Source organism: Manis pentadactyla, chromosome 10 (assembly GCF_030020395.1).
Source record: "Manis pentadactyla isolate mManPen7 chromosome 10, mManPen7.hap1, whole genome shotgun sequence".
NCBI lineage: Eukaryota > Metazoa > Chordata > Mammalia > Pholidota > Manidae > Manis > Manis pentadactyla.
Genome location: NC_080028.1, coordinates 105,257,736 through 105,279,523, shown reverse-complemented (window position 1 = coordinate 105,279,523; position 21,788 = coordinate 105,257,736). Strand labels below are relative to the sequence as shown.

General features: G+C 45.4%; 1 protein-coding gene across 1 annotated transcript; it reads left to right on the top strand.

The window, feature by feature from the left end:
• Positions 1–288: 288 nt before the first annotated feature.
• Positions 289–20,900, top strand: LOC130679395 (putative nuclear envelope pore membrane protein POM 121B). Its single transcript, XM_057488007.1, is given in 17 exon segments — positions 289–522; positions 1,228–1,298; positions 1,485–1,694; positions 2,015–2,155; positions 3,458–3,629; positions 5,046–5,137; positions 5,748–5,818; positions 6,296–6,420; positions 6,548–6,650; positions 6,890–7,078; positions 8,659–9,047; positions 9,050–9,530; positions 9,533–9,812; positions 9,814–9,861; positions 11,183–11,529; positions 13,110–13,232; positions 20,778–20,900. Coding segments are annotated over 17 exon segments (3,099 nt in total). The 3' UTR covers positions 20,801–20,900.
• Positions 20,901–21,788: the final 888 nt, after the last annotated feature.

Below are 21,788 nucleotides of genomic sequence, written 5' to 3'. Positions count from 1 at the left end.
TGCTTTTCTTTTCCTTTTCCTTTTCCTTTTTTGCTGTCTCGCCAACGGGTCTCGTGCTGAGTACCTGGTGCCCGCGGCGGCCGCGCAGGCCGAGCTGGCTGGGTGGTCACCGCGGCCTGGGGGGTCCTGAGCTGCGAGCCCCGAGCTGCCTGCCATTCGCGCGCCGTCTCCCGGCAACTTGGGAGCGGCGCCGCCAGCGCACAATGCCCGCCAGCGCACAAGGCCCGCCAGCGCACAATGCCCGCCAGCGCACAAGGCCCGCCAGCGCACAATGCCCGCCAGCGCACAATGCCCGCCAGTGCACAAGGCCCGCCCGCCTCTAGCCCAGGCGCACTAGCGAAGGCAGGCAGTCTGGCAGACAGAGCCGCGGAAGCCGCTCGCCCGCCTGACAGAGCTCGCTCGTCGCTCCCAATGGGAGGATTTATGAGCAAGCTCCGCCCCCCGCAGCCCGCCCCCGATCCGTGGGCCAGGCGCCGGCGCCCACCCGCGCGCACGGCCTTCCTCGCAAGCCCCAACCGCCCGGCAAGCCCCGCCCCGCCGGCTCCCTCGGCCCGCCCCGATCCCATTCAGCCCTCAGTCCCCACTCGTTTCTTCGGGTCCCCTCGGAGGCCTTCCCACCGGTAAGACACGCTGACCCTCCCCAGACCGAGGACTTGACGTTGACAGGTTTTTTTTCTGAAGTCCTAAGTGGGTTCTGTGCCCTTTCACCTCTTCAAACACCTTGGTGCGCGTCCACCGTGTCCTGCCTCCCTTTTGCCTTTGCTAAGAGATGTGCTGCCAGAACTCTTAACAGTATGGGTTAGGAGAATACTTGGTAAATCACTTAAAATATCCCTGCTTCTCGTGAGAATACCATCTGTCTGTAAAGTATAGTACTATAATAACTTTTATTACTTTTTTATCTTTGGACCAATACACTGTATCAGCCCTGCTCAAAGAGGTGTACCCAGGAAACCTCCTGATTGGATATAACTTGGCTGATAAAGATGATTAGATTTAAAGACTTGTGTACTCCTTTAGTCCCAGTAGCTAAGTGATAACAAAATTCAAAACTTTGGTGACAACCCTAGATCCTTGATAAGTACATTTATTTGAAAATGTGAACATTCAGGTTTTTAAAATGTTTGACTTTGGATGTATATTTCTGAAGACTTAGCATAAGAGATTGAAGGATTCTTGTAAACTTTGTCCCTGCATGTCCTTACGCACACTTTTCTTCCACTGTAGTTTTACTTGTATGAGCAGTTTTTCAATTTCCCCCTCAACGTTGTTGAATCCATTGCAGGGACAGCTGTTAAGTACGTGCCACTTTCTGCCCTTAGGTGGAATGTGGAAAGTTGCCATAAAAATGCCGTGTTTTGTGTTACTTAGAGGCTTAAGCTCTCTGGAAAATAACTGAACCCACATGGTTCTTAAGGAATTTAAATTTTCTGTCATTTTTCTAAGCTGCTTTGATTCCATAATGTGTCTCCCATTCTCCACAGGGACTGTGGGACTTCATCACACCCGTTTGGCATAACACCTCGAAGACGATACCCAATCCAGCAGGCCCCGTATTCCCGTGTGCTTCCCACGCTGCGCTGGAATGACGGTCACGGGAAGCGTGTGCTGTCTCCTGGTAATTCCAGAGTGGTGTGCAGGCCTTCGACAGAGAGGAGTGCTCCTCCCAGGAGCAACCTGGCTCGTTTGCCAATGTGAGCATTGCTAGAGGAAAAAACTCCCAGTGTGTCCACTTTATTCTCTTGCAGTTGTTCATCTGACAGAGTAACTGTAACTCAGAGGAAAGGAAAAAGCTCCTTATGTGAAGGAGAAATCTCAAGTTTTAGTTATTGAGCATTTTTTTATTTTCTGGGTCTTTCCCAAGACTGTAGCTTTAACAGCTAAGGGCCATTTGTGTGAGTGTTTAAATTACCCTTTTGCTTGTTGGATAGCTTCTGATTTCCAGCCTGAAGTTCATGCTATGGAGCATGATAATGAGAATATCTTAATGCTAGAATCCTGTTTTCTGTTACAGAGCAGCACAAATCCCTAAGGCCCCAGACCCGTGGTCAAAGGAGGCTGTTCTGCTTGCCCTCGAACATTGGAAGAGGAGGAAAAGGACAGTGGAGGAGGAGGAAGACCAAACATCAGCTGCTGGTCGGGAGGGTAAAAGAAGGTAACGCCCTGCAGAGTACTCAACGTGCCTCCCACACGGGCTCCTGGGATTTATTGAAAGAGAGATCACTCCCCAAAAGAATCAGAGGCCACCTCCTGTGTGTGAACAGCAGGTCCCCTTCTTTGGCTTTCATGGAAGAGCTTGGTAACAAGAGCTTTAATGCTATGCCTTTCATTAGGCACAGGTTACATGCATTTTGTAATATGCCTTTTCCATAAGTACAAGAGAAAAGCCGACAGTCAGTGGTGGTCCTGAATGCCTTAGTCCTGTTGTCCACAGAGTGCTGTTGGTTGGCTGTCCTGCCCTGCAAGAGGAGGCAGACACCAACGGAAATTCACTGCAAGAGAGTGAAGCAACTCAAGATGTCTTGGGGTGGTGGTGGGTGAGGGGGTTCTAAAGGTACATAAGCACTAGCCCAGAGGAGGAAAACCTCAGGGGCATAAGGAAATGAGGGAGGGAAGGATAGTGGCCTGCAAAAATCTGAAGGACTATCACATGAAAGGAGGACAATTGGCTTGGCTTGGCTCCAGGTGGCATCCATAGGTGAAGTAAGTGAAAGAGGAAGTATGATTGCATCTAGTGCAGGGATAAACTGGTCTGTGGTTGACATTCATCAGCCAGGAGACAGTGAGCTGTCTGTGCTGTCACAACGGTTGGATGACTATTTCACAGGAAAGATGTTTAGGGAATTTGTTTCAGTTTGAATCTTAGAAAAAGTGGTTGGTTCCTCCTAAATTTTTTTTAACAACTTTACTGAGGTATAATTGACAAAAATAAACTGTGCCTCTTTGAAGTGTACAATTTGATCAATTTTGACATGTATCCTTATCAGAATTATTGTCCTATAAATTTTCCTCTTTGAAATCAGAGAGGAACATTTTGAGTAATTTGCCTCAATAAACATTTTGTCTAAATTTCACACCCACGAAACCATCCCCACAGTCAAGTTAATGAACATCACCAGCACTGCCAGAAGTTTCCCTGTGCCTCTTGGTGAAGCCTTCAAACCTCCCTCTCATCCTGCCCCTGTTGCCAGGCATCCATTGGTTCCCATTCTGTCACTATAGATTTCTGTGCATTTCCTAGAGTATACATAAGTAGAATCATATGTTTAATTTTTAAAATACTGAGGTTTCCCTTTCTGACTTTGTGAGGCATGTTTAGCTGAATTCACAGTAAAATTAACAACATTATCCTTTTCTATTACGTTAGAATGATTTTGTGACCGTGGATGAAGCCTTAAAACAATGATGGTGCCTTTCAGTAGCACATCTGTGTTTTCCCGTTTTATTTCCCTGTTAGGCGTGGGCCTCTGAAGAGCAGCCTCAGTTCCCAGAGCTCAGATGGTGAGTTGCATGAGAGACCCGGCACCTCTGTTGTAAGCTGCTTGAAGGGCACGTGCACATGTGGCATCTGTATGTTCAGCCGCAATGCCCTTTCCAGTTCCTACAGCTCCACTGGAGGCATCTCTCAGGTACATGCACCTGGTGGTGTGGAAAAAGTGGGTTCTTTGAATTTATTAGTTGATTATGCAGTGTTTCCTAGCGACCTTCTGTCAGATGCTGAGATCTCCTCTAAGCTAACAGCCGTTACCAACCCTTGAATGATCGCTATGGACCAGTGGAACAAACTAGAAAGCCCAGAATGCCTATGTGGAAAGCTGGTACAAGACAGAGCCATTATTATAGATAAATGGACAGAGGATGAATAATTCAAAAAATGGTACTAATTTGATTAAAAAGGTAGATTGAATCTGAATTGTATTGAGTCGTAAATTCATCCTCTAGGCACTGGGAATTTAATGACAGTTTTAAAAATATGTGGTTATAATTCTTTTTACAAAGGATGTAGTGTAGACTGGAGAACAGATCAAGTTTTGCTACCAGAATGACTTGGGTTCAAATCTTGACTTTGGCACTGAGTAGCTATAGAGTCTTGGGCAGGTAAATGACTTAAACTCTCTTTTTCTCATCTCTAAAGGATTGTTGTAAAGATTGAAGGGAATGTTTGAAAAGCACCCATTACAGTGCTTGTCAGTAAGCAGGCACCCAATATACAGGAGCTAGAAAAAAAGTAACACATGCATGAAGGAGGTTTTTGAGAGGAGAAAGAATTTGACATAAGTTTCAATCTGTACAGAAGGCTCTTAGAGTAATATAAATGACACATTAATGATAAATGACAAATACAGGAGATGAAGGCCCCGGCCAAGCAGTTATGACAATGCAGAGCATAATAGTACAAAGCTTTACCTGGATCTATTCTGCACTAGGCCCTCTGCTGAGCATTGTACACACATTTCCTCAATCAGTGATCACAACAGACCTGACATACAGTCACTGCCCCTTCTTACAATTTTACGTCAAATGTCATACATACACAAAAGGAAGGAAAAATATCATGATGAACCTCCATGTAGCTCCAGCAGTTAACAGTGTTTGGTCAGTCCTGATCCATCAACACCCCCACCCCAAATTGGTTTTCCTCTTGGGTTTTAAAGTCCAAACACGTTGTTTCACCTGTAGGTACTTCGGTGTATTTTTTTTAAACACTAATAACCACAATGCCTCTATTCCTCTGAATAATAATGACTTAGTGTTAGTTATTATCGCTCCAATTTGCCCTTTTTACCCTCCCTGTCTTATTACAGTTACTTTGAATCAGCTGCTCTTTCTGATGCAACTTTTCCAACTTTGGCCAATGACGGCCCTTTTAAATACTGGCAATTGACTCACTTTTCAGAAGCCCCACTTCACAAAGAAATGTTTTTTTAGTCACTTGAAAAGGAGAGTTTACATATAGTGTTGGATTAGAGCCACAGAATTATGTTGAAGGTCAGATCCTATGTTATTCCTTAGGGTCAGTCACGTGACTTGTGTTTGGCTTTTAGCTCTGGAAGAGGCGGCGTCCCAGTGCCTCACCCTTCTCCAGCCCAGCCTCATCCCGCTCGCGGACACCAGAGAGGCCAGCAAAGAAAATAAGGTAATCGGTGATTTGCTGTGTGGATTAATGAGAGGGTGGGAAAGGAGGGAAATTTACTTGGCTCTTAGGCTTTCTGAGACTCCGATTTGGAGAATCAAAACGGTTCACATCTAAAGGGCAGAGACGGTGCCGCCCTGAATCGCTCTCGTCTTTTGCAGTCATCACACAGTGACCACACCAGCCTCCGCTCCCCCTCATGCTGCAGCGTGAGGTGCTGCAGCATGAGGGGCTGGGGCTTGCATGGGACAGAGTGAACAGAGTGACTGATGGGAGTGGGCAGCAGGCTTCACATTCTAGACCCCAGCTGACCCTCTAGGTGCCCGACTACAATGCCACTTTCTTAGAGATAGAGGTTTGACTAGGACTCTCAGAAACTTGGCAGGTTGTATGTAAGGTTCTGAAGATTGTTTTCTGCTTGTTTTAAGACAAAGGTGTCTCTGTGGCTACTGTGAACTGCCTCCTTTAGGAATTTTCTTTGCTTCTTTTTGTTGTCTTGACACACTGAGATCTTAGTCATGGTTGTTCTAGACTTTGGTCAGTTGGCAGTTAGGAGGGTGTATGAAGTTATCCAGTACTTTTCTAAACTTAATTGTGCCTCTTCCTCTTACAGAGAAGAGGACGTTTCTCAGGAAGCTGGCTCTTCAACTCCACCGGTAGACAAGGAGTCCCAGGGTGAACAGGGTATGTTGATGAACGCATGGCATGTGTTGGCGGTAGTGTGTGTGGTGGGCGCATGGAACACGACCCACTGGACACACGTACTGAGCCTTGATTTGTGTGGGGTCTGGTAGTTACAGAGAGAGACGTTCCTGTCCTTCAGGCTTTATGGTCTGGTAAGGGAGAAAGGTGGCCCAGACTCATACAGCATAACCCAGGCCACCTGCGGGGTTCGGGGTAAGGTAAGCCTAGGTGGCGAATCTGAGCAGTCCAGGCAATTTCTGTCCACTCAGCAACCATGTGCATACATTTGGAGCAATGACCACTTCACGTCGTCTTGACTGTTAGAAATAATCTTGCCAACGCCATCCAAGAGCCCAAACCATGGAAGACAGTATTTCAGAGACACCTAGTGAAAGTTCAGTATTAAAAACTAGGCTGGATAGACAAATCTCCCCATTTCTGGAAGAGAGGAGAAAGAAAGTCAGTCTGTTACTTTAGTTTCAGATACGACCACATGCAGGGAGCAGAACTCCTGCGATTCTCCAGCAACACCCAGCACCTCCCGGCCACGCAGACGCAAGTTTCAACTGGTGCCTTCCAGGAAAGGGATCCCGCTTATCTTGGTATGGTCTGTCCACCCGCCCCTGCCCACCCCAGCCTGGCTCCCCTGTGTCTCAGGAATTGAAGGGTCAGGACAGGTTTCTTTCACTGCCTTCTGACTGTCTTGGCTTTTCCTTTTTCCCTTGGTAGCCTCCAGCTCCCATGCTTGCCGGCCCGATCACGGTTGAAGATTATTACCAGGAGGGGCAAGATAGGTTACGGTGGCTGATGAGCGTCTTCGAGGATAAGGCTGGTAAGGAATATGGGTTAATTCACACTCCACAGATGGTTCCCTTTGTTTTTCTTTTGGTCTTTCTCCTCCGAGAAATCTACCTCTTGGGTTCTCAGTGGACTCCGAGCACAGTGAGCACTGAGATTGAAAGGAAGCATTTCCACATGAGTTCCCCCAAGTCGCTGAGCCTCCCCGTGCTCTGTGATGCCCCTGGAAAGAGTTCTCCTGCCAGGGAGGACAATCCTTTCTTTTTTCCTTAGAAACGGCCTCGAGCTCTGTCATGGAGACCGCCCCTGCCACTCCACAGGCTTCTACTCTCGCCGTGCCTGCTGCTTGGACTGCTGCTTCCTCAGCCTCCCCGCCAGCCCCACTGACTATCCCGCAGTTTCTCCCCAAGTACATCATCTTCCTGAAGAACCCGAACCCCCTGGGCCTACCATCTTTCCCAGGTGAGCGGGAGAGCTTTCTGTGGAGCACACAGGGCCATCAGCCTCTGCTTAGGCTAACGTGAAAGCAGCATGCCAGTCAGTCGCTGAAAAGGTTGAACCTGCTCTCGCTTAGCACACCTGAGCTGGTACACACCTGACGGCTTCAGAACCGTCTCATCAGGAGCAGATTGTAGGGAAGGGCCTGCCGCCCTTAAAGCTGGAGAAGGCAGCCTCCTTTTGGTAGTCAGATGGCTGTTGCTTTGCAGCCCCATTCCTTAGCTGCTCTGAGCCACGCTTGGGTTCAGATGATTAGATTTTCCTTGGTGTCTGTCTACACATTTAACCCCTGCTAGGCCAAGTTTTATCCCCTGCTGACTGTATGATGATCTGTGTAGGGTAGAAATAAGGAGCACTTCCTTGATTTTGAGGAATGATTACGTCAAGAACAGGTGGTATCGATTAGTAATATTTGTTGACTCCTGAATCCCTGGCCCAGCAAGGCTTCTAGAGCACCAAATACCATCACGTTTGAGGAACCATAGTTAACAGTTTCTGTTCTTCTTCCTAGAATCTGCAGAGGCAATGTTGGGGGGGAGGCATTGTGTGTTTTCCTGTTCTAGTCCCCGCCGTGAGCAAGAATTGAAGGACAGAGACACAGTAGTAGTGAGGCAGAGTAAAAGTTTTATTTAAAGTTACTTAGCAAGGAAGAAGTGCAGGTGACCTCAGTGAGGGAGGAGCGCCCTGAAAGGTTGGAGAGAAAGAGTTTAAGAGTAAAAGGTCACACACTTAGAAAGTGTGGGTGACTTCAGATAGAGGAGCACCCTGAAAGGTTTGGAAGGGTTGAAGTTATGCACTTAGGAAGTGCAGGTGACCTCAGAGATAGGAGTGCATCACCCTGAAAGGTTGAAAAGAGGGAGTTTAAAGTTAAAAGGTTACACACTTAGAAAGTGTGGGTAGCCTCACATACGAGCTCAGTGAAAGATTGGGGTTCCCCCTTTTAAGGATTTTTCAGGAATGTGACAGAGGGCTCGGGTGTGGGCTTGTTAAGTGTTCTCAGGTATCTTTGATGAGACATCAAGTTACTCATCAGTCCTCTAAGTAATTCTGCAAAATTAGCTTATCAAGACGGTCTGCTTTTCCTCCAAGGTGGACAGAGTTATTTGTTTGCTAAAGAGTATGTTAAGAATCTTTCTTCTGAAACTTCCTGGTTTTTTTTCAAAATACAATTTTGGCTTTAAGGTGGCATCTCCCTGTCTTTACTTTGCTGTTTACAGTGGGCCTTTTAGCAGGCTAGAGTAAATCTTACAAGGATCTAATGGACACAATGAAGACATCGGCTGTGCTCAGATACTTTTATCTGGGGAACACTCAAACCTTCAAGGCCAAGTTTCTCTTGACCTTCTGAGCTTTAACGGATTAACTCACTAACTCTGAGTCTTTTCTGGATTTCTAGTTTTAACTGGTTAACCTTTCTAGGGGGCTTTACTGACCCTATTCTCTTTCCACCCTGCTCATATGTATTTTCCTGCCTGACAGCCACCCACAATGCCCGCTTGCCCCTGATGACACCAGGTCTTCTGGGCCCTCTTGGCTCTTCACAGCCAGGGTCCCTCCCCGGCCCTCCTCAGACTCCAGGTCCACAGAAACTTTCTTGGGGCTGACCCCTGCCTCTCCCGCAATACCAGCCTGTGATGCCACCAAGTCACCACCAGCCTCTCAGGCTGAGACATCTGACAAACCCCAGGCCACGCCTGCCGCAGGCCCCACCCTGAAGCCCAGTGTTCCATTTAGAACACCGAGCAGCCCACCTGCTAACCCTTCTGCCTTGGCAGCTCCTGCTCTGTCTTCAGCACGTCCCATGTTCAAGCCCATCTTTGTGGCTCCACGTAAAAGTGGGAATGAGGGTCCTGTGCCATTCAGCCGTTCCCATGTCACAACGGTGGCATCTTCCAGCTCCGTCCCCACCCTGACTACCAGCAGCATCCCCTCTGTTTCAGTACTGTTTTTAGCAGCACAGGGCTACCTACATCTTTGCCCTTGTCAACTCCTTTCTCCTTCAGTCAGACTACTTCAGGCACTAGCACGAATGCCCCGCTGTTCCCTGGCCAGGCCAGTGTCAGTGTCCCCTCAGCAGCGGCTTGGGGGACCACCACCAGCACAGCCGTGGACTCCATCCAGAAGCCTGTCTTTGGCTTTGGTGCGAGCAGTGTGACCAGCACTGCGAGCAGCATGACCAGCTCCACTGCATCCACTGCCCAGCCTGCTCTCTTTGGTGCCCCTCTTGCCCCTGGGGCCAGCTCTACCCCAGCCATGGGCTCCATACTCCAGTTTGGCAAGGCGCTGGCCACACCTGCTCCAACAACAGCCATGACATTTGGCCAGTCCCTGCCTGGCGCCGTCCAGACAGCTGCTGGCAGCAGCACCGCCAGTTTTGGTGGCTTCGGTGGCACCCTCATGACCTCCGAGCCCGTCGCCCCAGCCAGCCGGCACTGACATTCAGCAGCACTGCCACCCCAGCCTTCAACATTCCCTTTGGTTCTGGCACCAGGCCCCCCATTCCTTCCTATCCTGAAGTCACCCCACAGCCCATGTTCTGGGCCACTGACGGATAGCAGATGGGAGCTGCCAAGCCAGCCCTGGCCCCCAGCTTCAGCAGCTCCTTTCCTTTTGGAAGATCAGCAGTTCCGGCCCCACCGTAGCCAGACTTTGGCAGTGCTGTGTGGTCAGGATTTTGTGGGTTGAAACCCGCAGCCTCTCTTTGGCACCCCATCCTGCACCAAGCCAGTCTTTGGCAGCACCATAGCTCTTTCCTCCTATTTTTTAATTTTGTATCATTAATCTTCAATTGCATGAGGAACACTATGTTTACTAGACCCTCCCTTCACCAAGTTCCCCCCACATACCCCATTAGTCACTGTCCATCAGTGTAGTAAGATGCTGCAAAATCACTACTTGTGTTCTCTGTGATGCACAGGCCTCCCCATGCCCAACCCTCCATTAGACATGTTAATCGTAAGGCCCGCTCTCTTCTTCCACCCTTCTCCCTCCCTTCCCACCCATCCTCCCCAGTCCCTTTCCCTTTGGTAACTGTTAGTCCCTTGTTGGGTTCTGTGATTCTGCTGCAGTTTTGTTCCTTCAGTTTTTCCTTAGTTCTTATACTCCACATATGAGTGAAATCATTTGGTACTTGTCTTTCTCTGCCTGGCTTATTTCACCGAGCATAATACCCTCTAGCTCCATCCATGTTGTTGCGAATGGCAGGATTTGTTTTATTCTCTGGCTGAATAATATTCCATTTTGTATATGTACCACCTCTTCTTTATCCATTCATCTACTGATGGACACTTAGGTTGCTTCCGTTTCTTGGCTATTGTAAATAGTGCAGCAATAAACACAGGTGTGCATCTGTCTTTTTCAAACTGGGATGCTGCATTCTTAGGGTAAATTCCTAGGAGTGGAATTCCTGGGTCAAATGGTATTTCTATTTTGAGCTTTTAGAGGAACCTCCATATTGCTTTCCATAATAGTTGAACTAATTTACATTCCAACCAACAGTGTAGGAGGGTTCCCCTTTCTCCACAACCTCACCAACATTTGTTGCTGTTTGTCTTTTGGATGGTGGTGATCCTTACTGGTGTGAGGTGATATCTCATTGTGGTTTTAATTTGCATTTCTCTGATGACTAGCGATGTGGAGCATCTTTTCACATGTCTATTGGCCACCTGAGTTCCTTCTTTGGAGAAGTGTCTGTTCCGCTCCTCTACCCATTTTTTAACGGAATTGTTTGCTTTTTGTTTGTTGAGGTGTGTGAGCTCTTATATATTTTGGACGTCAACCCTTTATCGGGTCTGTCATTTATGAATATATTCTCCCATACAGTAGGATCCCTTTTTGTTCTATTGATGGTGTCCTTTGCTGTACAAAACCTTTTCAGCTTGGTATAGTCCCATTTGTTCATTTTTGCTTTTGTTTCCCCTGCCTGGGGATATGTTCATGAAGAAGTTGCTCATGTTTATGTCCAAGAGATTATTGCCTATGTTTTTTCTCAGTGTTTTATGTTTTCAGGGATTCCATCAGGTCTACATTTTGAATTTACTTTTGTGTATGGGGTTAGACAATGATCCATGTTTCCTCCTTTTTTGCAGCCACCACCTCGGGCTTTGGAGCTACGACCCAGTCCACCAGCAGTGGGACCAGTAGCTCAGTGTTTGGCAGCACCCCATCATCGCCTTTCGTGTCCGGGGTGTTAGCAGGCCCCACTGGCAGTGGGGGCTTTGGGATGAGCGTGCCTGCCCCCTGCAGCATCTCCACCACTGGGGTGTTCGGCTTTGGCGCAGGACAGAGTGGGAGCACTGGCAGCACGGCCCCTTTCTTGGGAGGCTTGAGTCAGAACTCCCTGGGTGCAGCTGGCCAGAGCACACCCTTTCCCTTCCACGTGGCTGGCACACCTCAGAACATGTCTGTGTTTGCAGGTGAGATTTGGAATGGGCTCGGTCTGCAGTGCCAGGCGCTGTTTTAAGTGGCGACACGGTCTCTGCTCTCGGAGCTGTACGCTGTGGTGAAGAGACAGATGTTATCACAGATGTTATCTGTAAGCAGTGTCAGGTAGCCATGTAACTCATGACCGGAGGAGCTATTTAGGTAGACAGCAGCCGCCTTTCTGAGGCAACAGCGAACTGAGGCCAGGGCTGTAGTTCCAGAGTTGGGAGCAGGGACAGCGGCTGGGGGTGAGGGTGTTGCAGGCACAGGGGCAAAGGCACAAAGGCAGCCACAAGCCTAATGTTTTCATGAGCAGAGAAAAGCCAGGTGTGGCTAGAGGTTTAAAAAGGAAAGTGGGATAAAGTGACACTAAGAGACAGGCAGAAAGAAATTCATTCATGGCCATTTAAAATGTTTTTGTTAAAGTACTAAGGGAAGTCACCATAGAATTTCAGGCAGAAGGAAGTGATTTTATTTGCCATGTGGAAGATGCATGATAAGGGGTTTGGGCCCAGGTGGCTTCCGTTTTCTTCACTGTATATAAGAGCTCCTTGGAGCACGTTAGGTGGAGATGTGTACAAAGGAGGGCCTCTCTCAGTAGGCATTTTGGAGAGGGGGAGAAAACGACATGCAAGAGCCGTGCCGGGCAATTCTGAAGTCTGGGAAATTGTGGTTAGCAATTTGAAGCAAGGCCGGTCAACACAGTTGTGTGTGTCTACCCAGCAACAGTCAGGCTTGAGGCGTGGATCTAAAATAAGTGGATAGAGAGTGAACCCATCCTGGTTAAATAGCACAGGGAGCAGGAGGTGCAGGGGACTGACTACAGGCCCTGATGAGGCAGAGGATCTGGAGTGGGTGTGATTGGCACGGGAGCAGGGACAGCACTGTGCTCACATCCGAGATCTGGGGCAGGATCAGTTCCTGGTTGCAATAAGGTGTGACCCCCAGAGGCCAGGTGTGGGGGAAGATTACATGCAAGGTCAGCACCTTGGGGGGCACCCACCCCACCTCAGGCCTAGACAGATACAGTTACATGTGAGAGGATCTTCCCATAGAGCCACTGTGGAGGATAGCCCAGCACTGGGCAGGAGGCACCATGAGGGCAAGCGTGTGCAGGAGATCGAGTTCGAGTGGGCCTGTGGGAGGATGGGGGCTGACTGTGGTGTGGGGCTGCGGTGAATTAGAGGAGAGGGAGCAGGCAAATGGGGAAGAGACATAACATTAGTCATGAGAGAAGGGAGGTCTACTCAGTGTCCCCCTCAGCTGTGCTGTGGTGGCCAAGGGAGTGCAAAAGTTCTCCTCCTCAGGTGGCCAAAGTGCAGCTAAGGGGCTTGTGCTCTGCTGCAGCTGGTGGAGAGGGGGGTGAGCTCCAGCTCACGTGGAGCACAGGGCTTAGGACCCAGTCACCCCATGTGCTTCCTTACCAAGTGGTGAGCCGGACAGCGGTGCGGGCTAAGGAATCCTGTGGGGATGCATTTGCAAGCAGACCTCCCCCCAGTTCATTACTGCCTGCTTTGACACCTTCTTCTTGTGGGCCTAGTTGTCACAGTTCTTTGCGGTCTCTCCATTCCAGGCACATCCACACCCACCTTTGGTCAGAACACCCCTGCCCCTGTAGTGGGTGCATCAGGCAGCAGCCTCTCCTCTGGGGCATCCTCAGCACCTGCCCAGGGCTTTGCTGGACCTGGAACCTCTGGTAAGTCGCAAGTCTCTCTAGTCAGGGTGACCTGTGTATTCCTTGAAGATGGGGTGGGGTTGTTGGGGGAGTGTTGTGTATTTTCTTTGGCCCTTGTCCCCACTGCAAAAAGGAAGTGAAAAGCAGAGACACAGCAGTGAAGCAGAGGAAAAGTTTTATTTAAAATTACTTACAGAAAAAGTGCAGTCAACCTCAGAGAGAAGCACCCTGAAAGGTTGAAAAGAGAGAGTTTAAAGTGAAGAGTTTATGCACTTAGAAAGTGCAGGTGACCTCAGGGAGAGGAGTGCCCCGAGAGGTTGGGGGTTCCCCCTTTTAAGGATTCTTCAAGAATGTGACTAAGGGCTGGGGTTGCAGACCTGTTAGGTGGTCTTTGAATAATACTTAGAACTAACTTAACACAAGCAACTTCCTGCTGTGATTTCTCCCTGGGAGCCCAGCCTTCTTGGTCTGGGAGCATATCAAACAAGACTGCCTGGCCCCCAAGGTGGGCTGAGTTATTGTCTGTTTCCTAGAGAGTAAGTTAAGAATCTTACTTCTTAACATCCTGGGTATTAAAATGCAATCTTATTTTTAAGATGGAATCCTTCCTGCCTGTGACTATGTTGTTTTTGCTGGGCTTGCTTGCCATTATTAATTGCCCAGATTGCAAACTACTTCATTAGTGCAAAAGGAGAAAAAAAAAAGCATGTAGGTTAAGTTAAAAAAATAAGCTAGGCCTGCATGATTAACACAATAAATCCATGGGCTGTGCTGAGATACCCTCATTTCTCTGGGGAATATTCAAACATTCCAGGCCACATTGGTCCTGGCTTTTTGAGCTTTATCTGATTCACTTTGGGTCATTTTTAGTGGGCTTTTTCCTGGACTTATTCTCTTTCCATCCCACTCATATCTATTTTCCTGCCTAACAGGGCACAGTGCCTCAAAGAAGAGGCAAAGAGAGAAGTGACCTCACTGGCAGTCAGGTGCCACTGAGGAGCAGGGAGGGAGTGGAGGCCTGGGACTGCTGAATGCCTAACTCTGGAGATCTGATCTGGGAGCACAAACGTACATTTCATGGTGTTTTCATGGTACTCTCGTGATTAGGGGGTTGGAGACCTAAGAAAGGCAGAATACCTGGAGAGACTGAGATTCCAGCCGCTTGTGGAAAGTAGGGATCCATATCTGGCTACTCTGGGACAAAAGAAAGCCGGGAAATCTGAGAGACTTCCAAACAGCAAGGGGGCTGCTAAAGGGCCAAGGACTGCACAGAGCTTATTGCTCAGGAGAAAGGAGAGGCAGACAAAATTGTCCATGTGCACTCTGCCCAGCAGGTTGGGAGCTTTCACGATCTTCAGGAACTCCAGCTCCCTGGGCAGCTACACAGCTCCAAGGACCACCTCTGTGATAAGCAGCCTACTGCGCCTTTCTCCCAGGCAGCCCCACCTGGCTTGCAAACCATCAAACCCAACCCTTGAATTCGGCCAGCCAGAGGGAAGCCCTGTCTACAGCAACTACAAACGCAAAGCATAGAGCCTTATACCTGTGTGTTCGGCTCACTGGTTCTGGCAGTGGAAACAGGCACGGCAGCCGGGAAGCAGGAAACAGCTCTTTCCTCCCCCCAAGCACCAATACCGCTCCCCTACGACCCCCAACATTGCTTCAGGGGCGGAGCAGCTCCAGAGAGTAGAGCTTCTGGACACTAGAGGGCGCCATATACAAATATGAAATGCCAAAGGAACCGGTTTCAGAGTAAAATTATGAATATGAATACAACCCCTGAGAAAGATTCAAATGAAATCGGCTTCATGAATCTTCCTGAAAGGGATTTCAAAATAAAAATCATTAACATCCTCATGGAAGTACAGAAAAATATTCAAGAACTCAGGGAGGAATTCCAGTTGGAGATCCAATCATTACAGAACACAGTATCAGAAATGAAACATACAATGGAAAGTTTTAAAAGCAGATTAGATATGGTGGAAGAGATAATAAATGAAATACAAATTAGAGAAGAGGAATGCAAAGAAGCTGAGGCACAGAGAGAAAAAAGGGTCTCTAAGAATGAAAGAATATTGAGAGAACTGTGTGACCAATTCAAATGGAACAATATTTGCATTATAGGGGTACCAGAAGAAGAACAGAGAGAAAAATGGATAGAAAGTGTCTTTGAGGAGGTAATTGTTGAAAAGTTCCCCAATCTGGGGGAGCAGATAGTCTCTCAGGCTATGCAGATCCATACATCTCCCAACACAAGGGAACCAAGGAAGACAACACCAAGACATATAGGAATTAAAATGGCAAAGATTAAGGATAAGGACAGACTATTAAAAGCAGCCAGAGAGAGAAATAAGATGACTTACAAAGGAAATCCCATCAGGCTATCATCAGACTTCTCAGCAGAAACTTTACAGGCCAGAAAGGAGTGGCATGATGTATTTAATGCAATGAAGCAGAAGGGCCTGGAACCAAGAACACTTTATCCAGCTGGGTTATCATTTAAATTTGAAGGAGGGATTAAACAAATTCCAGATAAGCAACAGCTGAGAAAATTTACCTCCCACAAACTGCCTCTACCATTTATTTTGGAGGGACTGCTATAGATGGAAGGATTCGTAAGCTGTAATAGCTGTTATCAGAGGTGGTAAAACCACAGTAAAGAAAGTAGAACAGCTAATGACTAGGCAAGAACTATCTCCAAAGTCAATCAAGGGATAGACAAAGAGTACAGAATATGACCACCTAATATATAAAGAATGGAGGAGGAAGAAAAAGGAGGAGAAAAAAAAGAACCTTTAGACTGTGTTTGTAATAGCATATTAAGTGAGTTAAGTTAGACTCTTAGATAGTAAGGAAGTTACCCTTGAACCTCTGGTAACCACGAATCTAAAGCCTGCAATGGCAATAAGTACATACCTAGGGACTATCTCCCTAAATGTAAATGGTCTGAATGCACCCATCAAAAGACATAGAGTCACTGAATGGATGAAAAGCAAGACCCATCTATATGCTGCCTACAAGAGACTCACTTTAAACCCAAAGATATACACAGACTAAAAGTGAAGGGATGGAAAAAGATATTTCATGCAGCTAATAGAGAGAAAAAAGCAGGAGTTGCAGTACTTGTATCACACAAAGTAGACTTCAAAACAAAGAAAGTCACAAGAGACAAAGAAGGACATTATGTAATGATAAAGGGATCAATCCAACAAGATAATATAACCAGTATAAATATCTATGCACTCAACACAGGAGAACCTACATATGTGAAACGAATAGTAACAGAATTAAAAGGGGAAATAGAATGCAATGCATTCATTCTATGAGACTTCAACACTCCACTCACTCTGAAGGACAGATCAACCAGACAGAAAATAAGGTAAGGCAAAAGAAGCACTAAACAACACATTGGAACAGATGGACCTAACAGACATGTATAGAACTCTACACCCAAAAGCAGCAGAATACACATTCTTCTCAAGTGCACATGGAACATTTTCTAGAATGGACCATATCCTAGGCCATAAAAAGAGCCTCGCTAGATTCAAAAAGATTGAAATTGTACTAACCAGTTTGTTTGACCAGAAAGGTATGAAACTAGAAATAAATTAGGCAAAGAAAATGAAAAATCCCACAAACACACGAAGGCTTCACAACATGCTCCTAAATAACCAATGGATCAATAACCAAATAAAAACAGAGATCAAGCAATATAGGGAGACAAAGAACGACAATGATTCAACACCGCAAAATCTGTGGGACACAGCCGAGGCTGTGCTAAGAGGAAAGTATATTGCAACACAGGCCCACCTCAGGAAAGACGAATCCCATATGAACAGTCTAAACTCACAATTAATGAAACTAAAAAGAGAAGAACAAATGAGGCCCAAAGTCAGTAGAAGGAGGCATATAATAAAGATTAGAGCAGAATTAAATAAAATTGAGAAGAATAAAACAAAAGAAAGAATCGATGAAAGCAGGAGCTGGTTCTTCAAGAAAATAAACAAAATAGATAAACCCCTAGGCAGACTTATCAAGAAAAAAAGAGGGTCTACACACATAAACAGAATCAGAAATGAGAGAAGAAAAATCACTACGGACACCACAGTAATACAAAGCATTATTAGAGAACACTATGAAAAATTATATATTAACTGGATAAGCTAGAGGAAACGGACAGCTTTCTAGAAAAATACAATCTTCCAAGGCTGACCCAGAAAGAAACAGAAAATCTGAACAGACCAATTACCAGCAATGAAATTGAATCAGTAATCAAAAAACTACCTAAGAACAAAACCCTTGTACCAGATGGCTTTACCACTGAATGTTATCAAACATTTAGTGAAGACCTAATACCCAACCTCCTTAGTTTTCCAAAAAGTAGAGGAGGAGGGAATACTCCCAAACTCATTCTACGAGGCCAACATCACTCTAAATACCAAAACTAGGCAAAGACACCACAAAAAAAAGAAAATTACAGACCAATATCTCTGATGAACATAGATGCAAAAATACTCAACAAAATATTAGCAAACTGAATTCAAAAACACATCAAAAAGATCATCAGGATCAAGTGGGATTCATCGCAGGGATGCAAGGATGGTATAATATTTGAAAACTTCCATCAACATCATCCACTACATCAACAAACAGGACAAAAACGACATGATCATCTCCACAGATGCTGAAAAAGCATTCGACAAAATTCAACGTCCATTCATGACAAAAACTTAACAAAATGGGTATAGAGGGCAAGTACCTCAACATAATAAAGGCCATATATGACAAACCCACAGCCAGCATTATACTTAACAGCAAGAAGCTGAAAGCTTTTCCTTTAAGATCGGGAACAAGACAAGCACACCCACCCTCTCCACTTTTATTCAACATATTTCTGCAGGTCCTAGCCATGGCAATCAGACAATACAAAGAAATAAAAGGTATCCAGATTACTTCAAGTTCTACTACAAAGCCACAGTAATCAAGACAATTTGGTACTGGTACAAGAACAGACCCACAGACCAGTGGAACAGAATAGAGACTCCAGACATTAACCCAAACATATATGGTCAATTAATATACAATAAAGGAGCCATGGACATACAATGCGGAAATGACAGCCTCTACAACAGCTGGTGTTGGCAAAATTGGACAGCTACATGTGAGAGAATGAAACTGGATCACTGTCTAACCCCATACACAAAAGTAAATTCAAAATGGGTCAAAGACCTGAATGTAAGTCTTGAAACCATAAAACACTCTTAGGAAAAAAGTATAGGCAAAAATCTCTTGGATATAAACATGATAACTTCTTCATGAACATATCTCCCTGGGCAAGAGAAACAAAAGCAAAAATGAACAAGTAGAACTATATCAAGCTGAAAAGCTTCTGTACAGCAAAGGACACCATCAATAGAACGAATAGGCATCCTACAGTATGGGAGAATATACTCATGAATGACAGATCCGATAAGGGGTTGACATCCAAAATATATAAGGAGTTCACGCACCTCAGCAAACTAAAAGCAAATAATCCAATTAAAAAATGGGCACAGGATGTGAACAGCTCTCCAAAGAAGAAATTCAGATGGCCAACAGAAACATGAAAAGATGCTGCACATCCCTACTCGTGAGAGAAATGCAAATTAAAACCGCAATGAGATATCACCTCACACCACTAAGGATGGCCACCATCCAAAAGACAAACAACAACAAATGCTGGCAAGGTTGTGCAGAAAGTGGAACCCTCCTACACTGCTGGTGGGAATGTAAACTAGTTCAACCATTGTGGAAAGCCGTATGGAGGTTCCTCAGAAAACTCAAAATAGAAATACCGTTTGACCCAGGAATTCCACTCCTAGGAATTTACCCTAAGGATGCAGCAGCCCAGTTTGAGAACGACATATTCACCCCTATGTTTATCGCAGCACTATTTACAACAGCCAAGAAATGGAAGCAATCTAAGTGTCCATGAGTAGATGAATGGATAAAGAAGATGTGGTACATATACACAATAGACTACTATTCAGCCATAAGAATAAAACAAATCCTACCATTTGCAACAACATGCATGGAACTAGAGGGTATTATGCTCAGTGAAATAAACCAGGCGGAGAAAGACAAGTACCAAATGATTTCACTCATCTGTGGAGCATAAAAACAAAGAAAAAACTGAAGGAACAAAACAGCAGACTCACAGAACCCAGTAATGGACTGACAGCTACCAAAGGGAAAGGGACTAGGGAGGATGGACTGTGACTGTAATGCCATATGTGGGGGGGACTTGATAATGGGGAGTGTCTACTGACCATAATGTTGTTCAGGTGATTGTATATTAACCATACCAAAAAAAATAACAATAAAATTTAAAAAAAGAAAGAACTTCAGCTATTTCATCGGCACAGGCTTGCCTTTGGGGTGATGGAAATGTTCTGGAGCCAGAAAGGGGTGATGGCCACACAATCCTACGAATGCACTAAATATCACTAATGGTAAAATTTACCTGTCTTTTACCACAATAGTTTTTAAGAAAGAACATACAGATGAGAAAAAATGTTAACGTCAATACCCACAATTATTTCCGTATTTTTACTCCATTTCTGCCCTTGGACATAATTCATATTTGTGAAACACAAACCAGAAAATACCATCCTTCAAGAGGAAATAAACTATCTCATGATGGTAGGTAAACAATGGAGAATCCAGGATGACACTCCCCTCCAGAATTCTAGTCACTTGCTAAGCTCTAGAGCATTCTCTCTCTCTGCCCCTACAGAATTTTTTTCTTTCCCAAAGGCAGTTTATACCTGATGGATACCTGACCCTTGAAATTCATTCCTAGTACTGAAATACAACCATGTTTGTTAGCTAAGTTCTTTACAGTAACAGGATAAAAGGGTAGAAACTAGCAGTTCCACCGTCTACTTGACAAGTTTACTTGTTTACTAGTTTTTGCCCAAATAATCCAGTGTAACAATCCCTCTCTACAAATATGGTCTTTTATAGCTAAACACAATACAGCTAGTCTAATCTTTAATCCATAGTCACAAAAAAATTAAGATTGAGACCAGCAAATCTATTCTCTTAGTTCATGAAAGGTATTAAGGATTTTACCTGCTCTAAGTACCTCATAGAAGTTGAACCATATGTTATTTATCTTTTTGTGACTAGCTTATTTCACTTAGCATAATGCCTTCAAGGTTCATCCTTGTTGTCGTGTATCAGAGTTTCTTTCCCATTTAAGCTGAATAATCCCACTGTAATGTGTACATGACATTTTGTTCATCCACTCATCCATCAATGGACATGACAGGTTGCTTCCATGTCTTAGCTACTGCGAATAATGCTGCTGTGAGCAAAGGTTCCTGAAGCTCCGTATTCAATGATTTGGGGTATATATGCAGAAGTGGAAATGCTGGATCATAGGATTTTATTCTTTGTTTGAGGAAATACCATTACATATTCCTTAGCAGCTGCACAATTTTACATTCCCACTGAGAGTGCACAAGCATTCAAATTTCTCCACATCCCTGACAACATTTGTTATTTTCTGTTTTTTGATCATAGCTATCCTGATGGCTGTGAGGTGATACCTTACTGTGGTCCTGATCTGCATTTCCCCAATGACGAGTGATGTTGAATGTCTTTTCTTGTGCTTATTGGCCGTTTGTACATCCTCTTTGGAGAAATCAAGCCCTTTGCTCATTTTCCAGTCAGGTTGTTTTTTTGTTTTGTTTTTGAGTTGCAGCACTTTTTGACGTATTTTGGATATTAACCTCTTATCAGATTTATGGTATGTAACTGTATTTTGCCATTCATAGGTTGCCCACCCATTAGCTGTTTTTAATATAAAATAGTCTGGCATCTGTGTCTTTTAAAATATTTAACTTTATTTTCCACCGAGAGTCAAGATGACTGAAGTGCAGTGAGTTTTTAAGGTTTGCCTAGCAACTCTGGGATATGTTACATGGACCTGACCAGTAATTAGCATAAGGTGATCACTTCCACAGAGAATCTGTAACTCATATATTAAGGCCCCTCACCTAGAGCAATAGCCCGGCACTAAGTTCACCAGCACACAGTGAACTATACTTTTCATTCTGTTGTAGTATATACTTATATACAATTTACTTTTTAAATCCATTTTACATTGTACACTTCAGCGGCATCTATTCCATTCACAATGTTGTACAACTATACCTGGTACCCAGCTCCCAAACATCACCACCCCACAACCCTACGTCCATTAAGCAGTTCCTTCCCATTCTTCCTCCCCCAGCCCCTGGCAACCACCAGTCTACCTTCTATCTCCATGAGCAAATTCTACTTCTGTGACTGCTCTACAGACAAAATTGAGCAAGGATTTCACCTGACCGTTATTTTCCTTCAGTTGTCACTGATCTTCAAGTAGCAGAGATAACTGCCTCAGAAAGTAAGAGACTATGATAGGAGACTCCATCCTCCAATGTATAAGGCATCAAGAAACCTAAAAGGTATAATCTGCAAGTTGCTAATTACACCTAAGCCTTACATTGACAATGGATACCTTTTTTAATTCACTGTGCCTGGAATGAGCAT